This window comes from Oryx dammah, unplaced genomic scaffold (genome assembly GCF_014754425.2).
Source record: "Oryx dammah isolate SB20612 unplaced genomic scaffold, SCBI_Odam_1.1 HiC_scaffold_25, whole genome shotgun sequence".
In the NCBI taxonomy this organism is placed as follows: Eukaryota; Metazoa; Chordata; class Mammalia; order Artiodactyla; family Bovidae; genus Oryx; species Oryx dammah.
In genome coordinates, this window is record NW_024070209.1 from 103,378,589 (window position 1) to 103,399,914 (window position 21,326).

Consider the following 21,326-nt stretch of genomic DNA (forward strand, 5'->3'; position numbering starts at 1 on the left):
CGGTCAGCTGGGCTGGTCGGCATGCTTTCGCTGGATGAGGCCCTGATGACGTGGCGCAGAGGGTTCTCAGAGAAACGGAACAGGAGGTCTCTCCATCTTAGGGCGAGGCGGACACCTGCCCTGTTGGGAGCCCCAGCCAGAGCCGCGGCATCATCCGGAGGGAGAGGAAAGCGAAGGCTGGAGGCTCCAAAGCTTCCAGGACACACGGGACTTGAAAGACACCTGGACGCCCGTGTGGACCGTGGGGTCCTAGAAAAGGTGTTGAGGGACAAGCCCCTCCTCTGCCCCCCTCTTTTCTGGCGCCACCCGCTTAACTAGGCATGCGCCGATCTCCACAGGGCACGGCTGTGTGTTGAGCGCAGGGTGGAATGCCGCAACACAGGCTTTCCACCATTTTCAGGGTTTGTGCAGATTGAGATGTGGGCTTCCGGGTGCCTCAGTGGTAAAGAATCTGCCTGCAATGCAGGAGACGCGGGTTTGATCCCTGCGTTGGGAAGACCCCCTGGAGAAGGAGGTGGCAACCCACTCCGGAATTCTTGCCTGGCGGGCTACAGTCCACGGGGTCGCAGAGTCAGACATGACCGGGCAGCTGAGCAGGACTGCGCGCAGACTGAGGTGTCCCTGAGCTGCACCATTCTGACAAGGGCAGCCACACCCCGTGACACTGAAGAACGCTCTCATCTCCCCCAAGAGCTCCTCTCCTTCCTGATTATCCCCTCCCCGTCACCCCTCTGACTGTTCTTCACCGTAGATTTTCTCTTCGGCTGTTCTGAATGTCATATCAACAGCGTCGTGTGTCGTGCCCATTTCTGGGCCTGGCTTCCTTTCCTCAACATCATGCCCCTAGATCCAGGCTGCTGCCCCCATCAGCAATTCATCCCTTTTTTATAGCTGAGTCTCAATCCACGGGCATGAATGTGCCACAATTTGACATCCATTCTCCTTTTGATGAACATTTGGGTGGCTTCCAAGTTCTGGTTATCGTAAATAAAAGCTGCAATGAGCATTTGCCTTTTTCTTGGTGGACATATGCTCTCGTTTCCTTTGGAAATGAAATTCCACAAGGCGTGGAATTGTTGGACCAAAGGGGAGGTGAGCACATTCAGCTTCATCAGTAGCTGCCAAGCATTTTCCCAAAGCGAGCAGCTGCAGCATTCACGCCACCAGCAGCAGTGTCACGAGTGACCGTTACTCCAGTTCTTTCCAGCTCTGGCAACTTCCAGTCTTTTTAATTTTAGCCACTAGAGTGTGCAAGTAGTGAGATAGAATTGTGGCTTTATTTTGCATTCCTGCAATGATTAATGATGCTGACAAGTTTTCCGTGTACTTACGGACATTTGTGTATCTTTCTATGCAAAAGGCTTGCTCAAGACTTCTGTCCATTTCTAAAAGTTAGTTGCCATCTTCTTTTTGAATTCTAGGAGTTCTTTATATATGATGGATACAAGTCCTTGGTCAGGTATATTAAAAAAAAAATTCCCCCCCACCCAGTCTCCAGCAAGGTGAAGGTGAAGTCGCTCGGTCGTGTCCGACTCTTTGCGACCCCATGGACTGTAACCTACTAGGCTTCTCCGTCCATGGGATTCTCCAGGCAAGAATACTGGAGTGGATTGCCATTTCCTTCTCCAGGGGATCTTCCTGACCCAGGGATCGAACCCGGGTCTCCCGCATTGGAGGCAGATGCTTTAACCTCTGAGCCACCAGGGAAGTTCTCCATGATGTCTTTCGATAAGGATCCATTTTTCATTTTAATGAAACTTAATTTATTGAGTTTTTCTTCTATGGTGTCCTGACTCTATCCTGTATCACATCTAAGAAACCTTCGTGCCTCATGTAAGAATCTCTGCTTTCCTTCAGGTTGCAAAGGGTTTTCTCCTATATCTTCTTCTAAGATCTATAGTGTTTATGTTCAGGCCTCTGATCCACCTCAACTGGATATCTATGTATGGTGTGGGGTAGGGCTTGAAGTTCATTTTCCCATCCCTGCGTGGATATCCAGACGTTTCAGAACAATCTTCAAAACTTGCTTTTCCTCACTGGATTGCTTGGATTCCTTTGACAAAAACCAGTTGACCACATGTGTGTGGGTCTGTTCTAGAATGCTCTATTTTAGCCCATCAATATATTCAACTATCATTATGCCAGTACCACTCTGCCTTAATGTAAGCTTTACAGAAAGGCTTGAAATCAGGTCGTGTAAACTTTCTAGCTTTGTTCTCTCCTTAACCGTTTGGCAGATAATTTTATTTGTTTAGTTTGGTTGCACTGGGTCTTTTTTCACTTGTTTAGTTTGGGTTGCACTGGGTCTTTGCTGCTGCACGGGCTGTTTCCGGGTGCAGGAGCAGAGGCCGCCCTTTGTGGTGGACTGTGGACTTCTCCCTGGGGGGCCTCTCCTGCTGCCGGGCGCCGGCCTTGAGGCAGCAGGCTTCAGGAGCGGCGGCACGTGGGCTCAGCAGTGGTGGCACGTGGCTGAGTCGCTCTGCGGCACGTGGGATCTTCCTGGATCAGGGTCAAACCCACGTCTCCTGCATCGGCAGGGGGCCTCCTTAACCGCCGAGCCAGTAGGGAAGCCCTCGCTTTGTTCGTTGATAGGACTGTTTAGACCCTCCTGAAGTCCTCCGTATTTCTGTAGCAACTTTACAATAACTTTGTCAATTAAAAAAAAAAAAGGAATCTGCTGGAATTATAATAAGAAATGTGGTAAATCTACAGTCTAATTTGGGAAAAAGTGACATCTTAACAAAATCATCTTCCAATCCACGAACAGAGTGTATACTTTCATTTATTTAGGTCTTTGATTGTCTCTCAGCAACATTTTGTAGTTTACCATATAGGTTTTGAATTTAGGAAGCTCGAGGCTACCGTTTTTTTCAATTTTTTTTCCTGCCTTATTTGTTTTTTCTTCTCCTTCTGGGATTCCAATTATGCCTATTAGACACTTGATATTGTCCCACATGTTGACACTCTGTTCATATTTTTAAATCTTCTTTTCTTTCTGCTACGTAAGAGTGTATGCCTTCCACTGAACTATCTTCAGTCCAACGATTCTCCTCTGCCATCTGCAGTCTTCTGCTAGACTGATCCAGTGACTATTCATTTAAGTTGCCATGCTTTGCGGTTCTAGAATTTCCATTTGGTCCTTTTTTATAATTTCTATGTCTCTACCGAGGCTCCCCATCTGTTCATTCACCTGGCACTTATTTTCCTCGAAGCCCTGATCAAAATAATAAAAGCTGCTAATGGTGACATCTAAGTCATCTCAACAGTGATTCCCCTGGACATTGTTTTTCTCCTCAGTAAGTAGGACTCATTTACACCCATTTCTTTCTTGGTTTGACGATTTTTTATTGCATGCTGGACACTACAAATGATTCATTACGGAGATCCTGGATCCACTATTTCTTTCGAAGAGTAATATTTGTTCTGACAGTTTACTTGGTTGGCTGGACTCAAACTTCAAACTCTATCTTCCCTGCTGTGGGCAGCAGCTGAAATGACAGCTAAATTCAGTTTCCAGCCGCTGCATTTTTCGCTGGAAATCTTAGGGCCTCTCCTGTGTTTGAGAGGTTTAACGGTCAACCCAGGACTCAGGTGGATTCTGTCAGCAGATCTGCGTCTGCTGGGCTCCTCCCTTCTAGCGTTCCCCACCGAACTTTCTGACTGTCCTACCACCCTCAATTTCTCGCTCTGACACCTCACGCCAGTGGACTGGGGGTTCCCTCAGGTAAAGGACTACAAGCTCTCGATCCCAACCACAGTGAGCAGCTCCGGAAGAAACAGCGGGTTCCTCCAGGTTTGGGTGAGATGATGCCGTCCCTTGCCCCCTCCTCTGCACTCACAGAAGGAACAGAACCGCGAGGCCGAGGCACCGGGAACACACCCTCTGCGGTCCCCCAACACACGTCCATCACGAACTCAGCTGCTCCTCCTCCTCAGAATCAGCACGGACAAGGAGCAGTCATTCAGGCAGAATCGACTTTCACGCCCCACGTCCATCTCTTCTAATTCACTCAGGGCAGCGAGGTTAAAAATAGGCTGCCAGAGACACCAGACGGAGAGCTGGGTTCCGGCATCTGAACTCGGGACAGAAAAATCTCAAAAATGCAGACACAGTCACTTCTCTCCATTCTGCAAAACGTCTGTTATCCAGAACCTGTTGAAAACTTGTGGGAGGGACGGATAAATCAGGCGTTTGGGATTAAGAGATACACACACTATATATAAAGCGGACGACTGAGGCCTGCTGTGCAGCACAGGAAACTACCCTCAGCATTGCAGTGACCTGGCAGGGCAGAGCCGGGAAAACACGTACGCACGTGGGCATAACCGAAGCACAGTGCTTTGCACCTGAAATGAACACAACTTTGTAAGTCAGCCCGACTTCAGTTAAAAACAGACAGACAAGCTTGAGTGGTGAATGATTAGCTTCATGCCTTTAATGTCCCAGCTTTACCCCCGTGGACAGGGCCTCATTATCTAGCCGTGAGGACACTCATAAGCCTGCTCTCTACATTTATAGGCCTTTTCAATTATGAAGACTCTCCACAGCCATTATTTAATTCAGGTCGATCAGCACTAAGAAATATAGGTTCGTGCATATCACACGAAATTGTAAAATAGTAGCACTGAAATTTCATTTCGCGCGTGTTCCACGTTCCAGGAAGAGGGGGAAACACAAGAAACGGCAAAGAAGTGAGTTGTTTTTTTTTTTTTAAGAAGTGAGTTTTTTTAAAAAGCGAAAGCAAAGTCATAAAGGTCAAACTACATATTTGCTCGACTTGGCGATTAGGATGCAAAGATGATCAGATTTGACTGTTTTAATCTACTCTTATCCTAAGACCGAGTCTGCACTGGTAGGTGACCCCCAGAATCCAAGGGACACAGAGGCACCAACTAACTAACTGTCTGTCCATGGGCCTCACAGTCCAGGTGGGGAGACTGACGGGGCGGCAGTTACATCTGAGATGCAGACCCATCTGACCTGGAGGAGTGTCACTCGCGTGGGGTGACAAGCTCTGGTCTCCAACAGCTCTCTCTGTCCCTTTGGCCAACACTGCATGGAAATTCCACCACTGCCCCGCTGATTCTTAGCTGAGGCATCGCCTCCGAGCGTGAGTCCCCTGAGCAGGCAGAGGGCAGATGCGTTACAAGCCTCAGGCATCTGCTAACACAGATGAGTTACTGCTGGGCCCAGCTGGCCCCGTGCATCTGACGGCCATGGGGGCCGAACGGAGAAAAAGGCAACGACAGGTGCGGGGTTAGGAGGGGAAGGGTGCAACATGAGGCCCCCGAAGGTCTGAAGGGCCCTGGGTGCAGGGCTGTGACCTGGAGGTTCATCCAACGAGGCACAGACCCTGGCCTCTGTTTCTCCTGCGACATGAGCTGGATCCACCCAGTGGTGCCCTGGCCCTCGGAGCTCAGTGAGACCCCACGGCCCCTACAAACCATCCCACGGGGCAGAGGCCAGGATCAGAGCCCGGTGCACTGGACCTAACTCCAGTCCCACCTCCTACGGTCCTAGAAAAGGAACTCAAGGCCCTGGAAAAAACCCAAAAGGGACTCTCCATCACCCAGGCTGAGTTCTATCACGCCAGGCCGTCTCAGTTCCAGCCTGAGTCTTTTCTCAGCATCACGCAGACCCACAGAGCCTTGTCGTGAAGTTCCCAGCTATCAGAGGCTGGGCTTCACGGATAAACTGCGCGTCCCCACCACGCTACAGCGGTCTGTGCACACGACCACGCTCAGGCAACGCCGGACCGCAGGGCTGGCGAGTCCCCTTCTCCTTCAGTTCAAGCTCTCGTTGTGGGATCCTGACTCTCCTGAAAGCGGCCCCCTCAGAGGGAAGCAGTCAGTCGAGTCTGAGATGGACTCTCAGCCCTGGGCAGGGCTCTGCAGCTCTGGGGATGAGGTAGCGTCGCTGGAAGGATTGGCCTCAACGGAGTTGAGGAGCATGGGCCCAGCATACAGCAGGTGCTCACTAGTGGCCACGGTCCAGCACCCCACGAGGGTGGGGAGAAGGCCCACCAGACAGTACTCAGCACGGTGGTCCACACTCGATAAACAGACGCCGGCAGCGTCAAAGACATCGGATGTCCTGAAACACATCCGACCAGGCAGTCGGGAGGCGAGTGTCAGCACGGATGTGTCCTCGGCGGGCTTCAGCAATCGCCCTTCTCTGTCCAATTGTCCAGGAGAGCGCGGAGGACGGTGTGAGCAGAGGAGTCCTGGGCCACAGCGGAGCCGAGGAGGCCCCCACCCCTCCGGATCGCGCCCAGGCCACCGTGAGACCCCAGAGCCCCCTTCAGTGGGACGCCACGTGAGTGGCTGCCCCGGCCTCCGCAGCCCCCAGCCCACCTCCCAGGGCAGCCCCCTCCCTCTCCCCCTTCATGCTGGCAGCAGCTGTACTGGCAGATGCTAAATCCTGACAATTACTCTGGCCCTCACAATGGCCTGAGACCCTCCGGGAGGCCCCGAGCTGCCTCCCTGAGACAGCAGAAACTTCCCCTCCCGCTGAGACCCCGGGCCTGCGCCCCACTGCCCCAGGAGCCTCGCCCACCAACCTCGATTTTGGTACAGAAAGTCAGCTGCTTAGAAGAGCTTCCCCCACGCCCCCCGCTACACGCAGAAAATCACAGAAGAGCGAACAGACTCTCTGCTTTCTGCCGCCTGTAAGCCTGTGTGTGTACGGTGGACATAAACTGTCATGACTAACAGCGCGATGTGCGTTCGGGCCCCGGGCCGTCTCACGCTGAGCAGCAAGATCCCTGACCACCACTAAACTGTTACTAGGAAACCAAAGCCGGCATCTCCTGACCTCCATCCAACCCAGTCGGGGGCAGCGGGGTGGCAAGGAGAGTGGGCTTTGGAGGGCCTGGGGAAGCCGGCTGCGGGCTGGACAGGCTGAACGTGGGGACAGAGACAGACAAGGAGCTGCTTACTAGGAGGCAGGCCTCACCTGCCCTCAGCTGACCCTCTTCCTAACACCCGGGCTCCCTACAGGAGCGGAGAGCAGGGCCTAGAGAGGGCAAGACAGTCCCTGAGGTTACAAAGCCATTCGGGGGCGGCACCACTGTGGCCGTGAGATTCCCAGAGCGGGCCAGGCTCGCCCGGCTGTGTGCTTCCTGCCAGAAGCCCCTCTTTCTCAGGGATTCTTTCGAAGCAGCAGGAGAATCTCCCCACCATTCAGACTTGGTCACAAGGATGAAGCCCAGGCGCCTGACCGGGCCAGGCAGCAGATGGCTCCGGGTTTTAGTCCCTCCTTGGTCAGGTAAAGGGTGCTGTGGTCAGGCAAATCACTTACCCACTCTGAGCCGTAACTTCCCCAACTACAAAATGACTCGATTGGACAGGAGTTTGAGCAAGCTCGGGGAGTTGGTGATGGACAGGGAAGCCTGGCGTGCTGCAGTCCATGGGGTCGCAAAGAGCAGACAGGACCGAGCAACTGAACTGAGCTGAGCTGGACTAGAAAACAGGGACGAGGCCAGTGGCCCTGCGGTGTCCTGAGGGCTGAGATGGCGCGTGGAGCTCGGGACTGGGCCTTGCACTCAGGGGGCCCTCTGAACCACCTGGAACCACCTGGCTCCTGAACATAACAGGAGCAGACGCCAGGGCCTCGGCCCCTGGGCGCATCCTCGGTGCCACGGTGTGCAGGGCCCAGCTCAAGCAGCTGCCTTTACTCTGCTCTGCTCCCTTCGGGGTAGCCCTCATGAGGCGCTCACCTCGGGGGCCTGGGGGACCTCAGGATGACAACGCCGTGACAAGGCTGACCCTGGTAGACTTCTCATCTTCTGGGGAGGGCACCTCTTTCTGTCTCTGGGGCTGGGGCTGGCTTCTTGAAGGAGGTGACCTCTGGGCTGGGTTTTATAGGATGAATTCGAGTTTGGTGACAGAGCAGATACTGTGTACACGACAGGGTTTTTTTTAGAGTTAAGTCCAACATGTTAGGCTTATTGAGATTTTGAGCCCTATTGTTTAAGGGCCACTGTGTGTCGAGTCTGTGCTGCGCACGGGGGAAGTAACGTCCAAGGGCCTCGTCTCTATCCTCGGGGGGTCCGGAAGTCAGCATCCGGAAAGCGACTTGAAGAGGCCTTCATTAGACAGACTGCAAACATCTCCTGGCCACCGCCCAGCTGGTCCCCGCTTTCTTCTTGAAAACAGCACAATGAATGCCTACCTCCTCCACGTCGGCCTCCCCACCCTGCGGAGATTGTTAAATCAGGCCACAGAATCAGTGCGACAGCCTTGGTCCTGAAAGGACTCCTGCTTAACTAGGTATTAAAAATAAAAATCCATCCAGGTCTGTCTCGTGTCTGCTGGCCTGTGTGATTCGACTCTCTAGCCAGGGCGGAGTGGCACAGGCATCCGCTCTGCGGGCACTCGGGAGGCCTCTCAGACTCACTCTAGCACAGAGAATGAACACGCTTCCTTCCTGGAGTGCTGGCCTTCAAGGTCACTGACGCCCTGGGCCCCCAGGGCACACGGGGCCTGTGAAACAGCTGGGCCCAGGTGCCAAGAGGTCAAGACATCCCTGGAGGGCAGGACAGGAAGCCGCGCAGAGCAGAGCTCAGGGCTGTCAGTCCCCCGGCCACCTCCGTAGCCAGGAGGTGGGGGAGCTACGACCCTGTTCACTGGGAAGGGTGTGGACGGGCTGCCCCTGCCCGGCCATCCAGCAGCCGGTTCTGAGAGGGCAGGGAGTGTCGGGCAGCTTGTCTAGACCACAGGGGCAGGAGGGCCGCTGGGCTGCACACACACACGGTGACTTTGGGGCCCAGACGGCCAGCCCTCGGCCAACTCTTTCACCCCAGGGAGGGAGGAAGTGAGCCCCGAGAAGGAGCTACCGTGCCCGGAGAGACAGGAGGCCGCCACAAGAGCCGCACACAGCCAAGGTGGACACTTGGGCTGCATGGCACTCTGTCACCAGCCCGCCAGGACGACCTCTGGGCCCCTCTCCTCTCAGGTCACCGCCGGCACTGCAGCCCACCCGGCTGGGGGTCTCTACAGGCCTTTCGACATGCGCTGTGCCTTCCCAGGTGTGAGGGGTGGTCCTCCCAGTGAGCCCCAGGGAGCTTCGATAATTCTGATTTCTTGCCAACACCTTGCAGCGTCTCAGACCTGACGTGCCTCCACCGGCCGATACCAGGCCACGTCTCTGAGATGGGAGCCCGGGGTCCTGGCCAGGCAGGTCCTGTCTTGTTCTCCCTCATCACGCCCCACCTCTTACTCTTGGGGGCCACTCGCCCTGCCAGGCCTTAGCAAGACTGCTCCTTCCGCTGGGACGCCAGCCCTGCCTTCAGCCACTTCCCACTTGGACACCTATCTCATACGTGTTTTTCTCCTGTATGCAAGTCTGGCTCCCAGCCCTGCAGGGGGCAGGGGGCTCCTCCAGGACAGATACTTAACTGCAAGCCCACCCAGGAGCTGGGCAGCTCTGAGAAGCTGTGGCAGGCAGCTCCAGGCCCCTGGGAGTGCCTGGAAAGAAGCAGGGGGGAGCGGGAGGGACGAGCCATCAGGCAAATGTAAGGAACTGATCATCAGGGCAGTTTAAAAGCAGGCCTCTCATCTGAGGCTCAGTTTGCTTGACAGAGTGTTCTTTTAAGTGGCAATATTGTGTGCTAATTTTTCCAGCCAGCTGCTCTATTATTTGATGATACACTCTTCAAGGATCTCAGAAGTGAGCTCTGAGTGCTTGAGAACATAAATCTCAGCTCAGTGTTGTCCACTCACACAGAGCCCGCAGAGCGCTGTTGTGGCCCCGAGACTGGGGCTGCCCACATGGGGTCACTGAGCTACACGTGGCTGTGAGCTCACAAACGTGGCCAGCGGGCTGACCGGATCACATCAGCCACCTCTTACATCAACGATCATGGGTTGAACGAGCGGATATTTTGGATACACGGGTCCAGTGAAAGCACTCTTAAATGCACTGGTGTGTGCTGAGTTGCTCTGTTGTGGCTGACTCTGTGACCCCGTGGACTGTGGCCCACCAGGCTCCTCTGTCCATGGGATTTCCCAGGCGAGAGTACTAGAGTGGGTTGTCATTTCCTCCTCCAGGGGATCTTCCCGACCCAGGGATCAAACTCACGTCTCCTGCGCTGGCAGGCAGATTCTTTACCACTGAGCCACCCGTTTCTTTTTCTCTTTCTGATGCAGCTACTAGAAAATTTTAACGATCACCAGGCAACTCCTGTTTGATTTCTCCTGGACAGTGCTGCTACGGCCGTCGCGGGGGTGTATCTCCTTTCCCTCTACAGTTCCCGAAAGTGCGCAGTAACCGGCTGGTGGCTGAACGCACACACAACTCACTGACAGAACGGAAGCATTCTTGGGGCCACGCACACCTGGCGGTCCCTCCCTGGGGCCCCAGACCTTTCACGGGGCTCCGGCTGCCCGTGGAGCCAGAGCTGGACTTTCTCCAAACAGCTGTGAAGCGTCCGAGGTCTGGCAGAGCAGCAGGGCCCTTAGAGACACAAGGTGACCACCCTTTCTGACACCTGGTCAGAGCCCAGAGGAAAGAATGAGCCAGTTCCGCTGGAAACGTCACCCCCTCGCTCCCCGTCACCGCTGGGCATCATATCCAGGCCACCGCCCCCAGCAGAGGCCAGGTAAGAAATGACGTTTCTGTTCATGTCATGTAAATTGCCATAATGGATAAATATGAGTCCCAAGCCCGCAGAGACAAGACGCTAGGAAATCTTGATTTTCAGTGAAAGGAGAAGGGGAGGCGGGGAAAGCATGAAAAATTTATTAACCTGGAGCCTCTGGGACCAAACCGCAAGTTAAAGACTCAAATCCATCCCCCTTCCCTATAATGTATGATTTACGTTTGCAATAACGGGCGCCATACGGAACTCATTGGATTAAGAAGGCTCACTCTTAATGTCACGGAATAATATTATTGAACCGCGCCAAGGCTCCCGTCCCCCGGACTGGTTTCTCCGTGTGGGAGGAGTTCCATCCTGTGTGTCGGTCTGAGGGGTCAGGCAGCAATGGGACTGGGGGAGGAGGGGGAGACGGCTGTGCGCCCAGCACACCGCACAGGAGTCCTCAAACCTGAGCAGGCCCCCGGGACCAGGCAGGGACCCCCAGGGGCGGGTATTCAGGAGGCTGTACAAGGTGGGCCCCGCTGTCCCGGGACCCGCAGCCTCTGCTGACCACTGAGGCATGTTTCCAGAGGACACAGACCCCCAACTTTGGCTTGAGGGTGACTCCTGAGAAATGGCCTGACACTGAGCGCTGGGCAGGGGCCTCCCCCGGGGTCCCCGGGCCCCCCACATCCACAGAGCCAGTCCCGGATGGAGTCAAGGGGCATCAAACTGGGGACTCGGCACAGCAAGAGCACAGGGCGTCCCGCTCTCGCTGTGATCACAACTCTCACTCTCAGGCTGAGCCGTGCGATGCAGGAGAGGCCGTGAGGCTCCCCAGAAGCAGCGGCCAGTTATCGGGGAACAAAGGAACGTCTGCCGACAAACGGGGCAGGTCGTCGCCTGGCCTGAGGGCCGTGAGCCCACCACCTCGTGAGACACGTGGGGCCCCTGCCACGGCCCGGGCAAACCTGTGATCTCTCCGCCTTGGTCCCCCGCCAGCCGCGTGGAGCAGGCCACACAGCCCCACACCAGGCCACTGCCGACGTCGCGAGAGCCAACCTTCTCTTCCAGAAGAGCCCCCACCCAGCGATTCCCGCCAGTCCCTGGGGAGGGCTCTGGACCCCTCAGGTGAAACAGCCGCTAGGAGTGGCCGGGCCAGGCGGCACATGACGGCCCAGGCAGAGGTCAGAGGGGGAAAGGCGGGGACAGAGGCAGGCCAGACCAAGGCTTCTGGAAGCGGGGGACACCCCGGCGGCTCCAGGAGGCCCCAGCCTGGAGCCTCAGTCCAGCCCCGGCCCGCATCAGGCCAGGAGACAACCCTGAATCATCAGCCACCCCGTCCCTCCCGGCCCCCCTCCCCTCCCATCCCCCCCGCCCCCCGGCCCACCCGCCCCCGGGGGGACCCCCGGCCCCCTCCCCTCCTGTCCCCCCCGGCCCCCCTCCCCTCCCGTCCCTCCACCGGCTCCTTACTCTGCCAGCTCCTCCAGGCTACGGTACACGTCCTCATCATTCTCCGTGGTCTCCTCCGAGGGGAAGGGTCTGCGGAGACAGACAGGGGGCGGTGAGCGGGTCATGGAAGGAAACGGTGTGTGAGACAGGGGCCCCCAAGCGGAGGTGCCGAGCGGGAGGACCCCAGGCCCAGCCCGGCCCCGGGCACCACGGAGCTCGGTCCTTCCGTCCAGGCGCCAGAGAGCCTGCTGGCAAACGAGGAAACCAGGTCAGGGGTGTAGGAAGCTTCCATCCGAGTCACAGTCCTGCCTTCACACGTCAGGGGACCCAGACACGGGGACCTGGGTCCCCCTGCATGCCTCGTGGTGGAGCATGAGAGCCTGTCTTTAGGGGACGGGGGTCAGGGTGAGAACCCAGACTTTTCTGGACTTGAGACCCTTTATTACTTCCATGAGGACCTCCCAGTTCTGTATCTGGGGGATGCCCAGGGTCCCTGCCAACTCTGTGACTCTACGATGCCCCTGGGAGGATTAGGAGACGGGGCCGGGCGTCAGAAAGCTTCCCAGCGTGGCGGGCGCAGCCGGGGTCCTCACCAGCAGAGAGGGGGCCCCCTGAGCCGTTCGGAATCTGTGGGAGGAGAACTCCCAGGGAGGAAAATGGGGTTCACAGGGAAAGCGGGGGTTCAGGCACACCTGTCACTACTGCAGAACGAACCTGGGCCTGACTCCCAGAAAAGGGGCGGAGCCAGCCCCGCTGCCCAGGGCCTGAGATGCGGGTGACGCGGAGCCCTGGGCCTGGCTGGGCTTGCGGGAAGGAACACCGGCGCCACACCAACTGCAGGACGTCCTCTCGGGGAGGCTGGGTGAACCCCGGCTCTGTCAGCTCTTTACTGCCATCCAGAGACTGATAGGAGGCGACCCCAGCTCCCGAACTGGAGGAAACGAGACAGGTCCACAAACGGGACAGCGTGATCCGAGTAAAGAAGCAACGGGTGGAGGTGGGGGCCACACCCACACCCGGCCCCCCACGCCTCCCCCAGCACAGGGAGCCGCTGAGCCGTGAGCTGGAGACCTGGGTTCCGCCCAGCTCTGTCACAGACCTGCATGGCCCCGCGTCTGGGGCCCCAAGGCAGACCTGCCAGACTAGGGGTCCCCATCGCCTGCGGCTTCCTGGCAACAGCTTGTGACGGGCCCAACCCAACCTCTCTGTAGATGGGCTCCCCTCCTCCCTCCCATCACCATGACAACAGCACCCCCCACTGGGCATCACGTGGCAAGAAGGAAGGAGGACAGATGTGTGTCCTCAGGTCACGGGGAGAGCCGCAGGCCATCAGACACCTGTGCCCCCAGCAGGACTGGGACCCTCACTGACCCAGCCAGGCTTCCAGCCAGGAAATCCCTCCACGACACAGCGGAACTGGAAGCTGATCCAGATCCCACGGGCTGCTGGAACCGAGCTCTGGTTTCCTAACTGAGCCCCGACGGCCGACGGTTCCGGCCCCCACCCTACTGATCACAGAAAATTCCAGGCCAGGCTGAGATGTGACTGCAGGACCCAGAGATGGAGCTCCAGCACACCCCCACCAGCAGGACACCCTGCTGCCATGACCAGCCTCGCACAGACCCTGTCAGCTGGGTACACTCCACTCTCTGGCAGAAGAGCTCGTCTGCTCACCCCTGGGGGTGGCTGGCGAGGACCCTTCCTGGAGCAGGGGACTGTCAGGGTCAGGGGCACAGGCTGGACAAGGCAAAGTGCGCAGGGCCGTGTCTTTGCACTACACGGGGGCTGTACTCACAACCCAAGTAACTTTACTCCACGAGCTCCACGTGGATTTTCTAACAGTGGGGACGCATCTGTGCTCTGCACCATGAAGCTTTCCACTTTCCAGCTCAGGGAGGCAGCAAACCCACGGCGCACATGTCATTTCTCACCCTGCGGGTGCCCGACAAACTTCACTAATCAGCTGCTACACTCCTATGCTATACTCTCCTAACACAGGGCTCTACTCTCAAGCAGATGAGACGTTCAGGAGAAACCCCCCTGCTCTGCCAGGTGAGCTGAGACACAGGCAGGTTAGGAGAGGAAAAGCATTTTTTTATTTTTTATTTTTCACTAAAAAAAAAATTGCTCTTGGCCATGCTCCATGGAATGTGGGACCTTAGTTCAGGCCACTGCGGTCAAAATGTCAAGTGCTAAGCACTGGATTGCCGCAGAATTCCCTTGGACAGGAAAGGCTTTGGAGTAAGGCACACCCAGGGGACCGGAACCCTAGGCCCACCGCTGGCTCACTGTGCGACCTTGGACCAGCTACCTACCCTCTCTGGGTCTCAGTTCTCTTCCCCTGAAATGTGGAGGCGGAAGTAACCCCTTTACGCACTACTGTATTAAAAACGGTTGACCAACAAGGACGTATTTTATAGCACAGGAACTCTGCTCAATGTTATGTGGCAGCCTGGATGGGAGGGGGCTTTGGGGGAGAATGGTTACATGTGTATGTCTGCCTGAGTCCCTTCGCTGCTCACCCGGAACTGTCATAACACTGCTAGTCCGCTATACCTACCCCAGTACAAAATAAAAAGGTTTTCAAAGAAATAACCCCTTATTGCATTGTCCTGAAGGCTGGCTGTAAGATGGCGGCCTGTTCTGCACTTAGTAAGGCCCCAACACTGGCAGCTGCTATCCCTTATTTCTGCTCACCCTCATCCTCTCAGCCAGGCCAGTTAATGCCACCCAAGAAAAGTAACTTCTGATGCCTCCTTAAGGCTTAAGAGCCCCAGAGTATTTAAGCATCTTGTTTCCTTACAGACAAACAGGAAGTCAGTGCTCACTAAAAGAAGACAGAGGAGTAATTTCAAAACGTTTAGTCTCAAAAAAAAAAATCCATCGTGTGTGTGTGTGTGTGTGTGATTTTCTTGTAAGTTCTCTCTGCGTGCCTGTCGCTGTCCAGGTTTACACTCCTGTTCATCTCCTTCGTCTGTCCCACGCAACAGAGATGAAACAAGAACGTTAAAGGCAGACGAACTACCCTGCTGTCTGCAAAACGCTTCCTGCTTCTGTTCCAGCATCCCTGTTGGGGGCCGCAAACCCCCTTGAGAATGAGGCTGCAAACCCAATTAATTTCTGCTGCAGCCCAACAAAGCCAGGCTGCAGCCAGGGTGGGGCAGAGAGAACGGGGTGGACAGCCCGCTGGGGAAGACGTGCGGCCGCGCACCCTGGCCACTGAGGCCAGCCCCGGGATGGGACAGGAAGGCAGGGGGTAGGGGACGCCCTGCTGACCCTCTGGCCTTCAACCCCACTCTCCCCACTGCCCCCACGTGCTCACTACCTCCAGCCTCTGATGCCAGCCCCGACTACCCCATTCACCCAGGTCCTGGTAGCGTGTACTTCGGGTGAGCAAACTTGACTGCTGTCTCAGCCTGGGCCCACTTCTGCCTAGCACAGCGCCTGACACTATAGTGACATGGATGGATAGATGGATAAATGGACGAATGAAAAGACAAACGGGTGGATGGATGGACACACGGACGCGTGGGTGGATGTCTAGAACAAGTGGGTGGGAGGGGATGGCAGTGTGGGTTGATGGACAGATGAATGAGGTGAGTGAGTGGGGTAAGGGCGGAAGGATGGATGGGTGGGCAGACGGGCAGATGTCAGACATCATCAAGCTAGGGTTCTCCAGTCAGGGCTATGGTTTTCCGGTGGTCATGTATGGATGTGAGAGTTGGACCATAAAGAAAGCTGAGCACTGAAGAATGGATGCTTTTGAACTGCGGTGTTGGAGAAGACTCTTGAGAGTCCCTTCGACTGCAAGGAGATCCAACCAGCCCATCCTAAAGATCAGTCCTGAATATTCATTGGAAGGACCGATACTGAAGCTGAAACTCCAATACTTTGGCCACCTGATGCGAAGAGCTGAGTCACTGGAAAACAGCCTGATGCTGGGAAAGATTGAAGGTAGGAGGAGAAGGTGGTGACAGAGGATGAGAAGGTTGGATGGCATCACCGACTCTAGGGACATGAGTTTGAGCAAGCTCTGGGAGTTGGTGATGGACAGGGAGGCCTGGCGTGCTGCGGTTCATGGGATCGCAAAGAGTTGGACACGACTGAGCGACTGAACTGAACTGACTCTCAAGCTGCCCTTCCCCTCAGAAAACAGCAAATGGCAGCCCTGAACTAGAGGCAAGGGAACATCTTCAAGAAGCGCTTCTGAGAAGCCGGGCAGAGCTGCCCCAGTCAGCCCTGAGCTGTGACTTTCCAGCGCTGACCCCGACTCCACACCAGGGGCCACATCTGCACAGAGGGCGTTTCTGGGGCCACATTTCAGCCGGAACTTCAAACCTGCGAGGGGCTGGGGCAGGGCTGACCCCGGGGTCACCTGCAAGAAGGCCCGGCTCCATCCTTCTGTCTCAGAGCCCCCCACCGACCCGCTCCTCAGCCTGACCAGACAGCCAGACGCTCACGGCGTATTCATTTGTCCTTGAAAAGGAGGGGATGAGAGGCAGGAACGGCAGAAGGACACAGACATGGCCGGCCGCACGGTGTGGTCATCCAGGTCGGCGGGGTGGGGGCTGGGTCCTCAGATGCCGTCAGACCCTTCCTAAGGACGAGTTTCCTGGTGCCCGGCTCCTGGGCAGCCGAGTCTCCCACTCACACCCCCGAGGGGATTAAGGGAATGCCGAGCTGGAAGCAGGAAAGCTGCCAGGGGCCCAGAAAACCCCTCCAGGCCCGTGCGTCGGGCAGCGTCGAGTCCACCCAGCACCCCGCCCTCCCGGGGGAGTAAGAGGCTCGGGTCACTGCTTCAAGGTCCCCCAAAGTACGCCTCCACCCCGAGGCCAAGGTTCACAACCTCGGCTGTGGCCAGCCTGGCCGTGGTGGGCAGCCCCACTGCCGGACGCTGACAGATCGCCCACTGGAGGGATGAGGTCCCAAAAGAGAGCATCCTCAGGAGGGTGGGGCACAGGGTCCCCGCTCGGGGCTCGCCCCCTCCAGCCTTCGTCCGTCGGGCCGTTTCTGGGCACCTGCTCTGAGCCCGGCTTGGGGGCTGCCCCTGTCCCGGCCTCAGGGAGAAGGCGAAGCATGACCGTGGCTCCAGGACCAGTAAACCAGGCTCTAGTCCATGCCTGCGGGACTTCCGTGAGAATCTGCTGGAAAACCGGGGCTTCTGGGAAGTGCCCCCGTGTGCAGCCGTGTCTGGGAGGGATGTGCAGTCAGGGCGGGGGTGGACCTGCTGCCGGGGTCCCGGCCTGAAGGCGGCGAACACAGGCGCACACCAGCTGGGACCCCGGGGTCCCGCGGGGTGCAGACGCAGAAGACCAGCGCGGCTGGGACCCTGGGGCCCCGCGGGGTGTGGACCCGGAAGACCTGCGCGGTGAGCAGCAGGGCTGGGTAACAGGACGACAAACGGCCCAGGAGCCAACGAGAGGACCTCCGAGCCCAGAGGCCCCCTTGCTGTGTGACCCTGAGCAGGGCCCTCTCCCACTCTGAGCCTCAGTTTTCCCGGCTGTAGAATGGGGTGGTTGTCACTGTCAAGATTAAATGAGACAACACCCAGCAGCCCCTCAGCCCCAGCCCTCGTGCCCAGTGAGTGACCCAAGTACAATGCCTGGGTCACCTTCCCTCCCCTTCTGGGGGCTCATCCCAGTCAAAGTCTAGGGCCCCAGACTCAGGCAGACCGCCCCCTCATCCTAGGCTTCTGTTACAACTGGAAAGCGCGCCTTGCCCGGGAGCCTCCAAATCTGTCCCAGGTCCCCAGGGTCAGCACCACCACGGGATCTTCCATTGCCCCCACCGAGCTCTGGAGGAAGAGGGCCACCTCGACAGACCAGCGTCCCTATTCAGGAGGTGAGGCTACACTCCAGGGTGGCGCTGGGCTCTGACTGTCAGCGCCGTTCGGAGAACCTAGCACTCGGGGCTCATTTTTCCACTTTTCAGGAGAAAGTGATCTGGGCTAAGACGGCTCTTCCCCCTCGGTCCCTTGATTGGCACGTGCAGGGAGGAACGTGGAGACGTGACTCAGAAAAGTGCTCCCTGCAAAGTGACCTCCAAGGTGAGCGTTCACTGGCAGCATCACAGAACCGCCCCATCCGCAGGTGCCCCAGTCCTTCCAGGCCGGCCGGCGGCGTCCGAGAGAGGGGCCGGGGCCCCAGCTTCTCAGCACATGGCCTGAGGCCTGGGGGTGCCCAGGTGTCCTGCAGGGGTGACCGCTGCACAGCTTGCCCCGGACGAGGGAGTCTCTGAGGATGCGGGGATTCCAGGGCTAAAACCGGGACGAGCCGGCTGCCCGCTCCTGCCCGTGTGGACAGCGCTTCCTGTTTCCAGCGCTGGCATCACCTCGGAGCCCTCTGAGCTCACCCCGAGGCCCAGGCAGGTGGCAGGGGAGCAGAGGGCTGGGGGAGGGAACTCGTGGCCACAGGGCACTGGGCCACACCCGCCGCAGCAGCCTTTCGCCGGGAAACAGCATCAGACAGACTTTAAAGGCACATCAAACTGCAGCCTGAAGGCCCCGACAGGCCCGTTTAATTATTCAAAGAGTCACCTGGGTGCTGCCTGCTAATTGGCTGGGAGGCCTTGAAGCACCAGGATTCTTATTAAAAACAGCTCTCCGGCTAAACAGCCCGGCTGTCCAAACAAGCACAAAATCCGGCTTCTCCCCCCGGCCAGCCAGGCACCCACACCAACGGGCCCTGGCACCGGGGCTGCATGAGGCCCTCCCCACCCACACCCACTGCCAAGGCCACCCGGGGCTGCCAGGCTGGGGGCCATGAAGGCCCAGAAGTGGGAGGAGGAGGGGAGTGGGGGAGGCTTCAGTGGGGAGCTGACCCAGGGAGCAGAGCCTACCCTGGGTTCAGAGGCCGGCCTCGGATCAGACAGCGGGGGCTAGAATCGGCTGCACTTTAAGCTTCCTGGCCCAAGTTTGCCCAGAGACCTCAGTGAACGTGCCTGTAAAATGGGGGTGCACCGCCCGCCTCACACACAGAGACACGCGGTGTGGGCGTGCCCCCACAGGGCCTGGCACACGAGGAACAGGAACCGGGGGTGATGGTGCGGTGGTCAAGATTCAGGGGCCGGAGGCAGCCCACACAGAGCGCGGCAGACCACTCATGCCATGCACACTCGGGGGCGGGGGCTCGGGGCGGCTGGGCAGAGCCGGGAGTAGCCGAAGGGTCAATGGGGCAGGACCAGAGCAGGGCAGGGGGACAGAGTGACGGATGGGCCGGCCCAGGGGCCATGACCAGGACCTTAAGCCAAAGTGACCTCAGTGGAGGCAGGTCCAGCAAAGGTGCGGGTGGGGGAGGAGGTGCAGCCGGCTCCAGGCGACCAGCGGAGACCCAAGGGGACCTCCGGAGCCCAGTCAGGCTGTTCTGCCCCTTGTTTCCAGAACCCTAGCAAGGCAGAGGAGGAGGCTGACCTTGCGGCAGGACGGCACAGTTGCCCATAGCCCACTGTCCGGGGCCAGGGGTGGGGAGGGGCCTGGGGCTGCTGCTGAGAAGGGGGAGCATGGTTTCTCAGCAGCCATGAGGCTGAACAGAGGTCTGACTTTCCGGCCCGCTTCTCAGAATGGCAGCCTTTCGCAGCAGAAAGGCCAGAGGGTCCGAGGGCCGACTCCCCCTGCAAGGAGAGCCCAGCCCCTGTGGCCACTTGGCTGTTTTCCTTTCATGATCTCTTGACTTCTTCCAAGAGGATACCTGCTTGGCCTAGGCAGGAAATCCTGGTGACCGGCCAGGGCCCTCCCTGGATGGAATGCCCTGGAAACATCCACCACGGAACGGGAGGCCACACAGCCAGCACGGGAGCGTTCCCAGAGCCTCATCCCGCATGGCCCGCCCCGAGACAGCCTGCGGCCCAAGGCCTCGGGCAGCCCTGTTCTCACCGGCAGAATCTGCACAGAAAGCTCTCACACTGGTCACTCGGGGAGGCCCCTCGGCTGGGGGACCGCACCCAGGCACAGTCTCGCTGGGCAGGGAGAGGTGGCGGGGTTCAGAGACGAGAGCTGTGGCTCAGGGGTGGATGAACAGGCCCGGCTCTGGGGGAAGCAGTCCGGGCCAGTGGTCCTACCCAAGACCCCAGAGCCCCCCACCCTGCCCACCGCTCCCCACACGACCTTCCTCCCCGCCCCGCTCCTCTCGAGTGCACAGGGACACCCAGCCCCCTCCCCACCTCCCTAGAGTATTTGCCTGGGCCTCCACCACCCAGACCCGTCCATCCTGGCTCTGCTCACTCTTCCCAGTCAGCCGCTTCAAATGCCTCCTCCTCGTGAAGAGGCGCGGGCCTCTGCCTGTGAGGGCCTCCATCCCTGCCCTGCTCGCCCACCCGCAGGACTGGTCCCCTGGAGCCCAGCCTTGAGAGGGTGGCACACAGTAGGTGCGCACGCCCAGGCCACTCTGGGCTCCCGTGGGAACAAGAGCAGGACTGCTGCCCACCTCACCCTGGGCAAGGGGCCCTGGGGGTCCAGCTTGGCCACTTGGGAGCACAGAGCTGGACTGCAGCCCTTCTGCACGGCGCCAGCGCTGGGTCTGGAGGCAGCCCGGGGCAGGGAGGACTGGGCTCAGGCCAGCCGTCCAGCCCTGCGGTTGGTTGCTCACATAGGAGTTGGCAGGGCTGAGGGCCGGGCCAAGCCTCAGAGTCAGACTCCAGGCCTCGGTTTTTATCGGAATCACCGGGTCCTCAGGGCTGCACTCCTGGACACCACCCCATGCAAACGCCACGCCCAGACCGCTGCTCAGAATCCTGAGCCGGAGAGACATGCAGGGCCTGTGAGTGCTCAACAGCAGTGCCCCCAGCCTCCCGCGGCCACCAACCCCGCCTGGGGCAGGGCCGACGGCAGGACGGGGCCGTGAGCAGCCCGCATCACGGCATGGAGGCCAGAGCTCCAGGGCTAGGCCAGGGACAGACCAGCCTCAGTCTCCCTGCCGGCGACCTCACAGCGATAATGGAGCCCCAGCTGCCTCCAGGGTCAGCAGTGAGGCCTGAGGCTGGTCCCCAGCCCCTAGAGGCCAGCTCTGCTGGGAACTGAAGCCGGAAGGGCCTGGAGACACACCGGGCCCAGGCCCCAGAACCCTGACTCCTGCGGGAGGAAGGGAGGGTGGGGTCCCAGTTTTACCCCAACAGGAAGAGACCCTGGGCCAGAGAGGCCCTCTCGAGGCCTCAATCTCCTCTCAAAGTGGGGCTGAATCCCTATTCCCGGGGTCCAGGTGAGCTAACCTGTGGGGGTGGGGCTGAATCCCGATTCTCGGGGTCCAGGTGAGCACTCAGTGAGATGAGCCCTGGGGAGGGCTTGGCCCCATGCATGTCGCT

General features: G+C 58.3%; 1 protein-coding gene across 12 annotated transcripts in view; it reads right to left on the minus strand.

Moving 5' to 3' along the window:
• VAV2 (vav guanine nucleotide exchange factor 2) overlaps positions 1-21,326 on the minus strand; it is a 171,752-nt gene that overhangs the window by 44,754 nt on the left and 105,672 nt on the right. For all 12 annotated transcript variants that reach the window (XM_040225563.1, XM_040225561.1, XM_040225568.1 and 9 more), the window contains exon 4: positions 12,054-12,122. In XM_040225563.1, the coding sequence (XP_040081497.1) occupies positions 12,054-12,122 (69 nt within the window). The remainder of the gene's footprint in view (positions 1-12,053; positions 12,123-21,326) is intronic.